Genomic DNA, 16785 nt, shown 5'->3' with positions numbered 1-16785 from the left:
TATCGATATATTTGAGGGGCCGATATATCGATATATCGATTTATCGATATATTTGCAACTCATTTACATCCCTAACCATCCATCTCCTGTACAAACAATACAGTTTAATCCCAAGTTCAACATGATGGCATCTGCATGTACAAACTTGGCATTTTGGATCCCTACTTACCTAGAAGAATAAAATCATGTGTCAAAACATTGATTTTTTTTTTTTTTTTAATAAGTGGGTATGGGTATAACACCACTTTACGTGATACAAATAGTTACAAGCTTCCTTTACCTATGAAAAGTTTCTAGAGATCTAGAGAAAGAAAAAACTTTTGATCTTGATTTTTGTTGAATTCAGTAGGTAACTGTAAATATTTTCTGTATAGCCCTTGAAATTTATTGCCATTTTATTTTCTGGTATCAGATTACTCAATTGTTGGAGAGAGAGAGAGACTCTTCTGATACCATTGTTAAGACACCTACCTAGTTGAAGTAATAGGTAGATAGCAATTTTGTTCTTTTTGTACTTTTTTAATATTGTTATTAAAAACATGCTTGTTTTGTGTTAAGACACCTACCTAGTTGAAGTAATAGGTAGATAGCAATTTTGTTCTTTTTGTACATTTTTCATATTGTTATTAAAAACATGCTTGTTTTGTATAATCATTGTGTGAAATCCGTGTCCTTTTATTTCTCTTTTTCTTCATCATATGAGAATTAAATCTAAGTAGTTACATGCTGAAAACATCTGTGTCCTTTTATTTCTCTTTTTCTTCATCATATGAGAATTAAATCTAAGTAGTTACATGCTGAAAAGATCTGTGTCCTTTTATTTCTCTTTTTCTTCATCATATGAGAATTAAATCTAAGTAGTTACATGCTGAAAAGAAAACAATAGTTTTTTTTTTTATTGTCTAACATAAATTGAACCATGATATTTATTATTGTATCAATAGTATCTACTTAGTCAGTATTGTTGTACCAAAACAAAAGACCATGATAATATAAATTATGACTCACACATTAAAAAAAAAAAAACTACATTGAATAAAAGTAGGGAATTGGTTTCAAGATGGAATGATTTTATTTATAACATATTTATTGGTGGGGTGTTGAATATAATCTAATGACTAACGTAATAAATAATAATCTATAAATAATATCTAATTATTTTGTATAGGTATGTTGTACATCTTAAAATAAAACAAAGAAAACAGGACCTACATCAACTAGAAAAAATAAAATTATCACAAATCAAAGTTATCACTACTGCAAGGACCTAGATTTATTTTCCATTAAAGACTGCTATTCATAAAACATTACAAAGGTTGAAGTTAGTTGGCCTTTATAGTAAGATTGGCAACTTGCCTATAATTACATTAATTTTCCCTGTTTTTTTTTCTTCTTTTTGAAGGGGGGTTGCTGGATGGAGGGAACTGTAACAGCGAAGGTCTTATCGTACCGAAATGGAAAGAGGGCAGGATAGGTGAAATGCAGCTGTAAAAAAAAAAAAAAAAAAAAAAAAAAAAAAAAAAAAAAAAAAACTTATCTGTATAAGATAAAGTTCGCCCTGGGCGAGAATCGAACCCGCGACCTAGCAATTACAAGGCAGGCGCACTACCTTCCAGGCTAATTAGGCTGGCTCTCATCTTTTTAAAGTAGGTAAATGTAATATGATAATGGATAAACTATTGTAAAATAATAATATATGTAATAAATGCAAAAATAAAGTCACTAGACCACGTAAGTGTGAAGTTATTTTGAACACAAAGACCTTAATTAATTACATAGTTCATGACGCAATATTTGTGTCCAATATTAAGTCATCACTTGGGAAAAAATAAAATTAAAGGACCCATCAGCTTTGGTCTGACAGTTTCTTTTTTTCGGGTTACATAGAAATAATATTGCACTTAATAAACCATGTGCGGAGTGTTTTATAAAATTTGAGGTATTTTGGTACTTATCATACTGAATTATCCTATGAACTACTTACTTTCTCATTACCTACGTTCTATAGGTACCTTTTCACAATACATAATAGTACAACTATCGAACATAAAACCCATGTTTCCAGGGCTAGGGCAATTGCAAAAGATAATTTGTCAATGGAGGTGAAAATGTTTAGGTGTCTCTGATTCTTTCGCGTTGAACTCATGTTGAAATTGAGTGCAACGTTTCAACCATCTAACGTTCCTAATTTGTATGTGCTATTTACTACAGGCTAGTTCATGACGCAATATTTGTGTCCAATATTAAGTCATCACTTGGGAAAAAATAAAATTAAAGGACCCATCAGCTTTGGTCTGACAGGTTCTTTTTCTTCGGGTTACATAGAAATAATATTGCACTTAATAAACCATGTGCGGAGTGTTTTATAAAATTTGAGGTATTTCGGTACTTATCATACTGAATTATCCTATGAACTACTTACTTTCTCACTACCTACGTTCTATAGGTACCTTTTCACAATACATAATAGTACAACTATCGAACATAAAACCCATGTTTCCAGGGCTAGGGCAATTGCAAAAGATAATTTGTCAATGGAGGTGAAAATGTTTAGATGTCTCTGATTCTTTCGCGTTGAACTCATGTTGAAATTGAGTGCAATGTTTCAACCATCTAACGTTCCTAATTTGCATGTGCTATTTACTACAGGTCAGTGCGTTTACAGGCGTGTTTAAGCCTTTATCACACGCGAGGGGACTGAGTTTGGCGATTCAATTGTCTATAGTTACACAAATAGGACTCATATCGTTTCCTAGCCTCATTGAGAACTTTATGAACATTATGCTTCCGAACCATCTTATCGAAATAGATTGCCATCTCGTTATAATCCATATGGTGATTCATAATATGTTCACTGTGTTGACAGAGAACGCTAATACAGAGGAACATGAGGAACGGGTTGCCTCCCCCGAATTCATTGGGTGGTGGAAGACCGACACGTGATTGTCTGGAATTGATCACATGGGCCACTTCTCGTATTTGCTGACTCGAGTCACCACTATGTATTGAATCAGCACCACTCGTTGTGCTGCTATAACTTTGCGTCATATCATTGTCTGATTCAAAGCTTGACTTGTTAGAGGCAATTTGGAATTGATCACATGGGCCACTTCTCGTATTTGCTGACTCGAGTCACCACTATGTATTGAATCAGCACCACTCGTTGTGCTGCTATAGCTTTGCGTCATATCATTGTCTGATTCAAAGCTTGACTTGTTAGAGGCAATGGAATGTGCAGAGCAGGATTCAGGTAGAGCAGAGTCCTTGGTTTCATCCAGAGGGTTCTCCCAGATAAAGATTTCATCTCCAGTAAGATGATATTGAGCATGAGAGGAGTTAGTAGATTCGAAGCCAGATTCTATGTCATCAGCGAGTTGTGGTTCAGGATCTTGCAGAACATTCCGGTTTAGATTCTCAAGCTCCAGACGTAGCTCCTGTGTAATACTGCAAGTCATTGGGAAATATTCACTCGAGTCATCATCTTCTGGAGAAGATTCCACAAGGAGTTTCACCTGAGAGTTCATAGATTCTATCTTCTTGACAAGATGATCTTCTGCTTCTCGGATTTCTCTGTCTAAAGTATTGGGGGTCTTGCTAGGTACAGGATTAGCATTAGTATTTGGAGTCTTGTACACAGGGGAACTATCATTAGTATTGGGAGTATTTGACACAGAAGGATTCTTATCATTATTATTTGGGGTCTTGGATACGAGAGGATTTTCATGAGTAGAGGAGGTCTTGTACACAGGAGATCTATCATTAGGAATCTTACTGGTATCACTTGTGCTTGTATTGTCATTGTTGTGGTTCCTAACAGCATGGATATTTGAATTCCTCCTCTTCATTCCTTCTTCCTCATCACCATACTCTCTTCTGTTTCTCTCATCCAATGAGATCTGTTTATTGAGAACATGATTGTTTTCTCCATTACTCAATGCTATCTTCTTGCTAAAGTTAAGGAACTCATTCAAGTTCCTCACTATCTTGGTCGAGGTTGCCGCGGTCTGCATCTTGAGAGATCCTCTTCTATTGAGAACATGGTTTGCATATTCGGTTCCCTGCGAGTTTATCTTCTCCAAACTCTTGTGTATATTATCTTTGGTGAGTTGAGTAAACTTTTGTACCATGCTCTGCTGTGGAGATTGAGGACCAGAAGCACAACTCTTGAGAATTCCGTTCGTGCTGATGATCTTCGTTTCGTTCACACACGGATAAGTTCGACTCTTGGCTGAATCTTGTTTTCTCCTCTGAGCGAGTGGTGATTCGTCAAGTGTTGCATTGAGTTTGAACGGACTTGACGTGGCTGAGGTGGTTTGTCTTCGAATAGCGCACACTTTGGTATATTGGTTCTCCCGCGGACTAGGGCTTGGACTGTTGGGTGCAGGGTCACATGGGGGTTCAAATTTGACATCATAGAGGGGCAGCTCACCTTGCGGAGGATTGGGAGGGAGGGAAGACCACATCACTTCTAACATAATCAAAGCGTCGTTGAATGCAAACTCACGCTTCATTTCTAACAGAAGCCAACGATAGCAGTACAGTAAGTCATCCGCCTGAAATCAACAGCATAGTCTTCGTATAAGTCTTATAGTTTGATTGTTTGATGCATCCAATCTTTGACATGCCTATTTTACTTAGGCCCTAAAAATAATAAACAGAGAATTGTATTTCTAGTTCTAGTTAATTAGCTTCATATAATTCTAACGTACCTGTTACTTGAAATTATATTGAATAAGATGAAAACTATACTCCAATAAACATTACCTGATGGGATTTCAAATACTCATAGAACTTGGGATGATAATATTCCAGGCCATCAGCCAAATGCTGAAATCTTTGCGTCATGGTGATTCCATCTACGAGGAAATTTCGACCTAGACGTCTCATCAGAGCACAGAAGCAAATGTAAGCATGTGCCTCATTGCTCATAGTGACTAGGAGAGGGGATGCCAGATCACTCATGCCTTGGCAGTAGCTCACAGCCGGGTGGTTTAAAGCATACCTGAAAGGCAAAGTTTGTATTAACATAGACAGGAAAATGACATAATAATCCATTCCTTTGCATTAGTAAATAACAACAACATATTAACATAGAACAATATCAATTACCTATAACTTTATTTTGAAATAAAAATTACATTTTAAGTCTGAAACTACAGGTGGGCCTCATCTTCCCATGGAATAATTCGGATCCTCTTCCTAGTGAATGGTAATGGTAATAATATTACTTTTATTCACCAATATTAACAAATTAAAAGTTTACTTGACACTTGAAATTCATAAACACTCGAGACTCGAGTGCAACGCACAAAAGGTGTAGTTTTGGCCATATAAATAACTGACATGGTACTCAAATATTAGGATGAATGGTAATGGTAATAATATTACTTTTATTCACCAATATTAACAAATTAAAAGTTTACTTGACACTTGAAATTCATAAACACTCGAGTGCTACGCACAAAAGGTGTAGTTTCGGCCATATAAATAACTGACATGGTACTCAAATATTAGGATGATATGAACCAAATAAATGGACTTGAAGACAAAGTTCGTTCACTGACTCTCAACCTGAAGACCTTTCCCCTCCCCTAAAAATCGTTCAATATACATAGCCAACGAATATTTTAAAACTCAGTCACGTTGTGTATTCAGAACGTCAAGTCAGAGGCCACAGAGATTTTTTTAAAGAGCTCATCTCTAAATAAAGGGGATTTAATGTAAAACCCTTATCGTACTTGACTTTGAATGCAAAAAAAGAAAAAAAAAACGAGAAATGAGCCATTTTTGAGGACCCCCGATTAACTTAGCTAATAATACACAGAAATGGCGAGTTACTCACGTGGTAAGAATATTGAACAGAGATATAACGTTGCAGTTATCATCGGCGCCAGCATAGAACACGTGGTGTCTATCCGTTCTCAGCACATCCTTCCTAACCATTCCGGTTACATAGGCTAGATCTCCTACCATCTGAAACAAACATTAGGTTGGATTTAAATAATTCGTTTAATTCTTTATCGTACCGAAAACGGATTTAAATATTTTTGACACACCTTTATCGTACCGAAAACGAACCTTATCCGTTTAGGATAGTTCCGGGCGAGATTCAATCCCGCGACCTAGCGCTTAGAAGGAAAGCGCGTAATCTTCCAAGCTGACTAGGCTAATCTTTTTAAAATTAGAAATGACCTAATATACTAATAGTTGAATGGGAGCTGTAACCGAAAACGAACCTTATCCGTTTAGGATAGTTCCGGGCGAGATTCGATCCCGCGACCTAGCGCTTAGAAGGAAAGCGCGTAATCTTCCAAACTGACTAGGCTGGCTAATCTTTTTAAAATTAGAAATGACCTAATATACTAATAGTTGAATGGGAGCTGTAAACTCGCAATTCACTGTAAAACAAAACTTACCTGTCCTCTCTTGAGAAGATCTTTCCATGTGTCTCTGAGTTTGTAATATTCTTCTGACTTTCGCCTCGTATATTCCATTCTTTCCTTCCCGGACATTCCTTCGGGATAAACGTTCAATATGTGCTTCCATACGACTCTCCTGTAAAGTAAACCATATTGTAAGGGGTTCTTAAAAAGAATTTTGAAATCGTTCTTATTCGTTTCCTCTTTCCATCTTTAAAAGATGGAAAGACAAATTTTTGACAAATCATTCTGTGTATGCGATATGTGTATTGTAATCATTCTGTGTACATACGACTCTCCTGTAAAGTAAACCATATTGTAAGGGGTTCTTAAAAAGAATTTTGGAATCGTTCTTATTCGTTTCCTCTTTCCATCATTCTGTGTATGCGATATTTGCGCAAATTTTCCCGTTCACAAATATCGCGTTCACAAGGCCTAATCCCAGTACTGATAGCACTGAAAGAATTCAAGGACATTAGGACACCAAAGGGGGGGGGGGAACCAAGGGTGAGTGAATCACTACTTGTTCAGTTTCCTATTATTTTACTATGTACCTACCTATACCTTATATTTTTCAGTGAACTCAGAAAAAAAGGCCTCTGCTCAAATCCTAATAATGCTATAACCTTTTTCTCTTGTTTTCAGGCTCAAAGATAAGGGAACATTAGTGATTGGAAACAATAATGTATTTGAAGTTGGCTGTATTATTGAAGCAAAGGCTATAGGTGATAACAATGTCTTTGAATCCAAATGTAAGTATTTCCAACCTCTGAAAATTTTCTACTATAGACTTCAGATGTTGAAAACAAGTTTCTTCAATTGCTGGGGTTTAAGGCCATTCAGGCCTATAAGTACTTTTTTTAACCTCAAGGGAAAATTTTATTTGAAACAAAATTTGACATACCTGTAGGTACAAAGACTACAAAGTCATTAAAAAATGTTGAGGGTTTACAAGACTTTTTCCCAATGTTGAATAGACCTTTTTCTCCATCCTTTTTCCTCCTGGTAACTACTTAAAAAAATTTACTTACATTTCATTTGACCATGGATTGTGTGGTTCGTTTTCAGGTTATGTTGGTCCTGAGGTAACCATAGGCAATGGTGATTATTATACTATAGACTTCAGATGTTGAAAACAAGTTTCTTCAATTGCTGGGGTTTAAGGCCATTCAGGCCTATAAGTACTTTTTTTTAACCTCAAGGGAAAATTTTATTTGAAACAAAATTTGACATACCTGTAGGTACAAAGACTACAAAGTCATTAAAAAATGGTGAGGGTTTACAAGACTTTTTCCCAATGTTGAATAGTCCTTTTTCTCCAGCCTTTTTCCTCCTGGTAACTACTTGAAAAAATTTACATTTCATTTGACCATGGATTGTGTGGTTCGTTTTCAGGTTATGTTGGTCCTGAGGTAACCATAGGCAATGGTAACCGAAAACGAACCTTATCCGTTTAGGATAGTTCCGGGCGAGATTCGATCCCGCGACCTAGCGCTTAGAAGGAAAGCGCGTAATCTTCAAAGCTGACTAGGCTAATCTTTTTAAAATTAGAAATGACCTAATATACTAATAGTTGAATAGGAGCTGTTAACTCGCAATTCCCTGTAAAACAAAACTTACCTGTCCTCTCTTGAGAAGATCTTTCCAAAGGGTGATGATGAAATCAACCAAATTGGGTCCCTGTATTTAGCATAAACTCTTATTTTCATCCCCTGTAGACTATGTGTTAACAGAAAAAGGGCCTAATCCCTGTAGATATAGCAGTGAAAGAATTCAAGGACATTAGGACACCAAAGGGGGGGGGGGACCAAGGGTGAGTGAATCACTACTTGTTCAGTTTCCTATTATTTTACTATGCACCTACCTATACCTTATATTTTTCAGTGAACTCAGAAAAAAAGGCCTCTGCTCAAATCCTAATAATGCTATAACACCATACGACTCTCCTGTAAAGTAAACCATATTGTAAGGGGTTCTTAAAAAGAATTTTGGAATCGTTCTTATTCGTTTCCTCTTTCCATCTTTTAAGACCGGTAGATACGACAAATTTTTGACAAATCATTCTGTGTATGCGATATTTGAAGTTGGCTGTATTATTGAAGCAAAGGCTATAGGTGATAACAATGTCTTTGAATCCAAATGTAAGTATTTCCAACCTCTGAAAATTTTCTACTATATCTGCCTCGGTGGTGTAATGGTCAAGGCGTTCGCCTGGTAAACAGGAGGGCGTGGGTTCAATCCCAGCCAAGGTATGGAATTTTATCCTCAATATGATTTGAGAATTTGACCACAGTAATAGTAGTGGCCTACTGCTGGAGTAAAGGGACTTTTCAGTCCTATCCGAGCAGTATAAATAAACACTATTATTATTATTATACTATAGACTTCAGATGTTGAAAACAAGTTTCTTCAATTGCTGGGGTTTAAGGCCATTCAGGCTGCGTTCACACGCAACGATCTGGTGAAAAAATAAGTTGAGAGACATGTCAATGTCATGGCATATGTACCTACTGGGCTTTTGGCTTAGCTTGATAAGTGTCTTATTATTTATTGTCATTTCTTAAAGTAACATAAAGTTCAACTTAATTCTCCTTCTTCAGGGCTTGAGTTTGATTGGAATACCTTAGACTAGGTTCGATTCCGCCATAGTAGATGACAGTTCTCAGCTCTCGACTTTGAATTATTTGTCCGACCGGATCTAGAAACTGTCGGAACTCTGTATCATTGAGTGGAGATCGGGGTGGTAGGTATAGGGCAGCCATGTTGTCTTCCATGTAGCTGAGAGCACCCTTGAATATATTGAACGTTTTCTCCACCTGTGTGTCAGTTTTAAGTAGCATTTGAATGAATGAACATGGAATGGACACCTTTAAAAATCGGAATATTGGAGATTTTTTTTTTAAGTTCTAGAAAAGTCAAGCCACAAGTTTTTAGTGATTACTACAGTATTTTACCCTAGAACTACTTGAGTTTATGCAGTGGTGATGCCTAAAATTACCTGATTTTTAATGAGACCTTGGAGTTTGAGAGGAACCTTGGTTTGAGTGAAAGACATTAGAGAGAGTGAAGACTCGGGTTGAACACATTCTGCCACATCTTGGTCCAGCCCTGAGCTTAATGTGTCGACAAAGTCTATACGCAAACATAGGCATGGATCTGATGCACTGAAATGAGACAATGCAAGAATGTTACTTCAAAATAAAAGATGCTCAATAGTGCTTTCTAAGAGAGTTTATCTTTCATGGAGCCTATCTCTCTCCCAGAGTCTCCTCCACCTAGTGAGAGAGTATAAAAAAAAAAAAAAAAACACACTGACAACTTACTTTTGAATGGCAGCATCTAATTCATAGTCTGATAAAAGTGGGAGGAATGTTTCTTGGTTACAATCATCCAGAACTCGGTAGCAAATTGAGAACTCCCTGTTAAAAAGAAAAAAAAAATCAAGAGTTGGGTATTAAATTATGATTGGTTACAGCGCAAATGACATGTCCATAAGCATTGTTAAAGCGCTTAGGAGAAAGAAAAAAAAAATAAATAAATAACTAGAGTGCCCAACACTTGCACCAGCTACAAGATGAGAAGGAGGGTGTAAATGCACTTTTCTTAAAAAAACTTTAAATGTATAGATGTTTACAGCAAAATCTAAAACATGAAACTGACTTGTTGCAAAGGACATTAAAATATTAAAGCACAAAAAAAAAAAACTTCTTAAATAAATTAAAAGTATGTACTATAACTTATTCCTATGAATCAATGTCAATCAGTCCAACTATGAGTATGAATCACAGAGTTTAAAGATCTAATCTTTGCCTTTAAATGTATAGATGTTTACAGCAAAATCTAAAACATGAAACTGACTTGTTGCAAAGGACATTAAAATATTAAAGCACAAAAAAAACTTCTTAAATAAATTAAAAGTATGTATTACAACTTATTCCTATGAATCAATGTCAATCAGTCCAACTATGAGTATGAATCACAGAGTTTAAAGATCTAATCTTTGTAATTAGCACATGAACCTCACTCAGGCATTCTGAATCATCTATGAGCCTTATACAAGTTTCCACTCACTCAGATCACCTTAGTTTCACAGACATTATCATTGTAGTCAAGTGAACACTGGTAGACATCAGAACTTGCAATGGGCATCTACTTATTGCAGTTCTTCATAATGAATCATCTATGAGCCTTATACAAGTTTCCACTCACTCAGATCACCTTAGTTTCACAGACATTATCATTGTAGTCAAGTGAACACTGATAGACATCAGAACTTGCAATGGGCATCTATTTATTGTGGTTCTTCATACAAAAAAAAAAAGAGAAGGAATGCTTACTTTCTGACATCAAACGCTTTTGCTAGGAGACTGTAAAGAACTTCATATGATGTGATTTGAGGGTCAACACTGAACTTCCTGCACTCTGATTGCTGCATACCATCATATTTCTATAAATGAAAATACATAGGTAATGTAAATAAATAAAAAGTATATTGAGGCTTGGAAAAAAACCCCTCTTTCATATTCTCCCTCTGAATTTATATTAAGTAGTAGTTCCGGTTTCCGGTTTCAAACTTTCACAGGATATGGTGTCCTTCTAAATAAAAAAAATGGTACTTGTGCAGAAGTCACATCCGTGGAATATTGCTACCAAAGGAACTGGCACAAATGAGCAGTGACCCTGGTTATTATAGGGTTAGGTTGAATAACGCTTTTGCTAGGAGACTGTAAAGAACTTCATATGATGTGATTTGAGGGTCAACACTGAACTTCCTGCACTCTGATTGCTGCATACTATCATATTTCTAGAAATGAAAATACATAGGTAATGTAAATAAATAAAAAGTATATTGAGGCTTGGAAAAAAAAACCCTCTTTCATATTCTCCCTCTGAATTTATATTAAGTAGTAGTTCCGGTTTCAAACTTTCACAGGATATGGTGTCCTTCTAAATAAAAAAAAATGGTACTTGTCCTTTGTGCAGAAGTCACATCCGTGGAATATTGCTACCAAAAGAACTGGCACAAATGAGCAGTGACCTTGGTTATTATAGGGTTAGGTTGAACGCAAGAAGGAGTTTTCACAATTAGAGCAGTGATTAGTGTATTATATGGTTAGGTTAAATACAAAAAGGAGCTTTTCTTTTCCATGGACATGACTTCTGCATAATTACCAAAAAATATACATGTAGTTATAATTACATGATGGAATGGCCTTGATGCTTAGCATGTAAATAAATAATCGACTCTCGAGTGAGAAATCGGCACGGTGTAATTTCCAGGAATAAATATTCAACTCGATTAATTTCCACTCGAGTTGGAAAATAATCAAGTAGAAAATAATCGAGTTGAAAAATCTCACTCGAGTCCCATCACTAATTACCATAAATAAAAAAGAATGTACATTTTTCAGAGCAGTGATTAGTGTATTATATGGTTAGGTTAAATACAAAAAGGAGCTTTTCTTTTCCATGGACGTGACTTCTGCATAATTACCATAAAAAAGAATGTACATTTTTCCCCCCTGAGCTAATAATACTTACAATTACTTTGACTCGTATTGCATCTCTCTTATAGCCGAGTACAGTTGCCATATCTCTAGTTGTTTCTGAGCATAGATTCTCTTCCATACATTGCTTGAGAAAACCAACTTCTACGATTGTGTAGGGGCCTTGATGCATTGTACCAGCCAGTCAAGTACTTTCTCTTTCTCCAAGACCATTTTGTTATTCTTTAGGGTAACCACCTTGCTTCATACATTCACAGTAGGTATCACTTTTCCTTGAATCTTGATGGATAGAGTACACATTTACAACTTTTTGTAGGTCCAGGTAGGGTTACCTTTAATTTAAATAAAGAAGGAGGTAAGTAGTTGTATCAATATTGCAGTGATACAGAAAAACAAGTGTGTGTAAAGAGAATTCTGATAGAAAAATTATTTTTATATTTGATTATTGATGATTTTTCCATTTTCCCCCTTGAACACAAATCACAAATGTGAAAGCGTTGTTGCCAGATCTCAATGAGTTGGCGGCTAGATTTTTTTGACTAGATTTTTCTGATAAAAAAACCTCCTAGAAAACCTCTCATTCTACAGAGATCTGGCAACAGCGCTTATTAAAGCCAAAACCAAAGTTTTGTTGTTTTACTTGTTTTTGGTTTTGCTTTTGATAAGGATAAGGATTAAGGATAAGCAGTAAGCAGTGGAATTAAATTTACATAAAAAAGAGAATAGATTCCTGTTCATGTGTCCTGAGTTGAGTAAACTTTTGTACCATGCTCTGCTGTGGAGATTGAGGACCAGAAGCACAACTCTTGAGAATTCCGTTCGTGCTGATGATCTTCGTTTCGTTCACACACGGATAAGTTCGACTCTTGGCTGAATCTTGTTTTCTCCTCTGAGCGAGTGGTGATTCGTCAAGTGTTGCATTGAGTTTGAACGGACTTGACGTGGCTGAGGTGGTTTGTCTTCGAATAGCGCACACTTTGGTATATTGGTTCTCCCGCGGACTAGGGCTTGGACTGTTGGGTGCAGGGTCACATGGGGGTTCAAATTTGACATCATAGAGGGGCAGCTCACCTTGCGGAGGATTGGGAGGGAGGGAAGACCACATCACTTCTAACATAATCAAAGCGTCGTTGAATGCAAACTCACGCTTCATTTCTAACAGAAGCCAACGATAGCAGTACAGTAAGTCATCCGCCTGAAATCAACAGCATAGTCTTCGTATAAGTCTTATAGTTTGATTGTTTGATGCATCCAATCTTTGACATGCCTATTTTACTTAGGCCCTAAAAATAATAAACAGAGAATTGTATTTCTAGTTCTAGTTAATTAGCTTCATATAATTCTAACGTACCAAATAAATAAAAAAGAATGTACATTTTTCCCCCCTGAGCTAATAATACTTACAATTACTTTGACTCGTATTGCATCTCTCTTATAGCCAAGTACAGTTGCCATATCTCTAGTTGTTTCTGAGCATAGATTCTCTTCCATACATTGCTTGAGAAAACCAACTTCTACGATTGTGTAGGGGCCTTGATGCATTGTACCAGCCAGTCAAGTACTTTCTCTTTCTCCAAGACCATTTTGTTATTCTTTAGGGTAACCACCTTGCTTCATACATTCACAGTAGGTATCACTTTTCCTTGAATCTTGATGGATAGAGTACACATTTACAACTTTTTGTAGGTCCAGGTAGGGTTACCTTTAATTTAAATAAAGAGGGAGGTAAGTAGTTGTATCAATATTGCAGTGATACAGAAAAACAAGTGTGTGTAAAGTGAATTCTGATAAAAAATTATTTTTATATTTGATTATTGATGATTTTTCCATTTTCCCCCTTGCTTGAACAATGAACATAAATGTGAAAGCGTTGTTGCCAGATCTCAATGAGTTGGCGGCTAGATTTTTTTGACTAGATTTTTCTGATAAAAAAAAACCTCCTAGAAAACCTCTCACACTACAGAGATCTGGCAACAGCGCTTATTAAATCCAAATCCAAAGTTTTGTTGTAGGTACTTGGGTTTTTGGTTTTGATCTTTTGAAAAGGATTAAGGATAAGCAGTAAGCAGTAAAATTAAATTTACATAAAAAAGAAAATAGATTCCTGTTCATGTGTCGAAAGTTCAGCTGTTTGTTATGGAAATGACATGATAGGAAGATTCCCTACCTGCTCAGTAGAAAATATTCAAACATTCCTCCCATTTTCACAATGGGTGATATAGACTCTTCTAAAAGCTCTGGCATTATCTGATCATTCAATTCATTTTTAAATTTCTGTGGGGTATTGCTGTGCTCCAATGTTCTATGTAGATTTATTCTAGAATTAGTGAACAGATTTCTCAGTATATCCACTTTGGATAGACAGACAGATGGCTTCAAAAACATTTTTGGAGAGAGTCTGTAACAAATAGATAAAGATATGTATTACAAGTTGAGTAGGTAGGCAAGTTTTTATACTCCTCCCCCCTCCCCCCAGAGCACTTCAATGAAATAAGGGCTCAGGGATGAGTTGCCCATTCCTAGAAGAATTTGGCTGAGAAGCGAATAAACCTCTTTTCCATTATCTGATCATTCAATTCATTTTTAAATTTCTGTGGGGTATTGCTGTGCTCCAATGTTCTATGTAGATTTATTCTAGAATTAGTGGACAGATTTCTCAGTATATCCACTTTGGATAGACAGACAGATGGCTTCAAAAACATTTTTGGAGAGATAGTCTGTAACAAATAGATAAAGATATGTATTACAAGTTGAGTAGGTAGGCAAGTTTTTATACTCTCCCCCCCCCCCAGAGCACTTCAATGAAATAAGGGCTCAGGGATGAATTGCCCATTCCTAGAAGAATTTGGCTGAGAAGCCAATAAACCTCTTTTTGTAAAGATAGGTACAGTACCCAATAAAATGTTCAAAGAAATTTGCAGAAGTATAATACCTTCCCTCCGTTGGGACAAACTAAAATAATTGATGAAAAAGTTACCCTAATTTACCTGTATTTATCTTCTTATTTACTTTGAATTCTTTGAAAACATAAGAACGGAAAGGAAAAAGCTCACCAGAACTTTACTCAAAAGTCACAAAACTTCAAATCGAAATTTCTGATTTTCAAATTTAAATACCTAAATCCCGCCGTTTGCTAATCACGAGCCGTGTTGCCGAGTCTATCGATTTTACTGCTCTAGCTAGATTTTTTATTGGTAGGTAGGTACTGAAAAATAAGCTAGATTTTTTTGCTTTCAATTTTTTTAATTTTTGGACCCAGCGCAACGACCCCAAAAAATAAGCATGGGTTAATACCTTCCCTCCGTTGGGACAAACTAAAATAATTGATGAAAAAGTTACCCTAATTTACCTGTATTTATCTTCTTATTTACTTTGAAGAACGGAAAGGAAAAAGCTCATTAGAACTTTACTCAAAAGTCCCAAAACTACAAATCAAAATTTCTGATTTTCAAATTTAAATAAATCCCGCCGTTTGCTAATCACGAGCCGTGTTGCCGAATCTATCGGTTTTACTGCTCTAGCTAGATTTTTTATTGGTAGGTACTGAAAAATAAGCTAGATTTTTTTGCTTTCAATTTTTTTAATTTTTGGACCCAGCGTAACGACCCCAAAAAATAAGCATGGGTTGATTTTATTATTAAAAAAAAAAAATATATATTAAGGATTAATTTCAACTAGGCACATTTATTAAAAAAAAAAAAAAAAATGACAGTAAAAATCTAGCATTTTTGCAACTTGCAAAAACCTCACAGAAAATGGGCAACATTGGAACAGGTGACGACAGCTGTCTAGTTGATAAGTAGGAATATTTTTATTTGTTTATTTTGTTTAAATGCTCAAATGCTGATAAAAAGTGATAACAGCTAGGTCGGTAAGTGTCTTTTGCGTCTGAAGTGATTTAATTACTCTAAATCAGAAGGAAAGTGTTTATAAGAAGTACATCTGATTTCTGATACAATGAGTTTGTTCCGCACAAGACAGTTATCATCGTTATTTCGATATACCAACTTATGTGCTAAATCATTTCCCCAATGGAGAGCTACCAAGATTCCCGTTACCATAATATCAAAACCCATCAGTCCCTACTCTACAGCAGCTCCTGAACTGAGCAAAAAAGAAAAGTTAAAGCAAGCTTTCAAAGACTATGGTGCAACAGTGTTTCTTTTTCATATTGGGATGTCACTGTGCTCTCTAGGTGTGTGGTACTTGATTGTATCAAGGTAAGTTACTTTGTTTGTGTGATCTGATGCACTGAAATGAGACAATGCAAGAATGTTACTTCAAAATAAAAGATGCTCAATAGTGCTTTCTAAGAGAGTTTATCTTTCCTGGAGCCTATCTCTCTCCCAGAGTCTCCTCCACCTGGTGAGAGAGTTTAAGGTTTGATTTCTTCTCAGTTGCTCTTTTCAGACAGAACAGTACCTTGTCCTTGGACCAGGGTTGGATTCAATGCCAGCTCTAATTAGTAAAATATGGAGCAGTCCTGCTAGAAGGGGCTGCACCTGTCACACAAACCTCGGCAGTTTGTAATAAAAAAAATAATAATAATAATTAACCCATTCTGGAAACAGCTGCATTGAACTCCATGTGAATATTCCCCTTTAAAAGCAACCTTCACAGCCTATTGACTATCACAATGGCCTAGCTTTCAGGAGTTCTGGATTCAATTCCTGGTGGAGTTGAAGTGTTTTCAGCTATGTGCTTTTGTTTTGGAGTGTGCTCTTGTGAAAACATTTGATTGGCTATGTGTATGTAAGTAGCCATCAGTGGTGGTATTATGAATAAAATAATATGCATACTAGAAACTAAATAACTTGGGTAATATATGCATTACTAAGTTGGTACTTAAAAAAAAAGGA

General features: G+C 35.9%; 1 protein-coding gene and 2 long non-coding RNA genes across 3 annotated transcripts; 1 reads left to right on the top strand and 2 right to left on the bottom strand.

The window, feature by feature from the left end:
- Positions 1–2373: 2373 nt before the first annotated feature.
- LOC103517258 lies at positions 2374–12392 on the bottom strand. Its single transcript, XM_017447391.2, is given in 10 exon segments — positions 2374–3090; positions 3093–4553; positions 4765–5002; positions 5843–5973; positions 6417–6555; positions 9042–9235; positions 9418–9583; positions 9743–9838; positions 10757–10866; positions 11961–12392. Coding segments are annotated over 10 exon segments (3081 nt in total). The 5' UTR covers positions 12099–12392; the 3' UTR covers positions 2374–2682.
- LOC113470735 lies at positions 7046–7518 on the top strand. The gene is made up of 2 exons (XR_003393687.1): positions 7046–7171; positions 7488–7518. It is a non-coding gene; the product is annotated as an uncharacterized LOC113470735 (long non-coding RNA).
- Positions 12393–14506: 2114 nt separating the features above from the next.
- On the bottom strand, positions 14507–15050 carry LOC113470734. The gene is made up of 2 exons (XR_003393686.1): positions 14914–15050; positions 14507–14643 (listed from the first exon to the last, which is right to left on the bottom strand). It is a non-coding gene; the product is annotated as an uncharacterized LOC113470734 (long non-coding RNA).
- Between the last annotated feature and the right edge of the window lie 1735 nt (positions 15051–16785).

Source organism: Diaphorina citri, unplaced genomic scaffold (assembly GCF_000475195.1).
Source record: "Diaphorina citri unplaced genomic scaffold, Diaci psyllid genome assembly version 1.1 scaffold1788, whole genome shotgun sequence".
NCBI classification, from domain to species: Eukaryota; Metazoa; Arthropoda; class Insecta; order Hemiptera; family Psyllidae; genus Diaphorina; species Diaphorina citri.
Note: the sequence above shows the minus strand (reverse complement) of the source record. Positions and strands in the feature narration are given on the sequence as shown.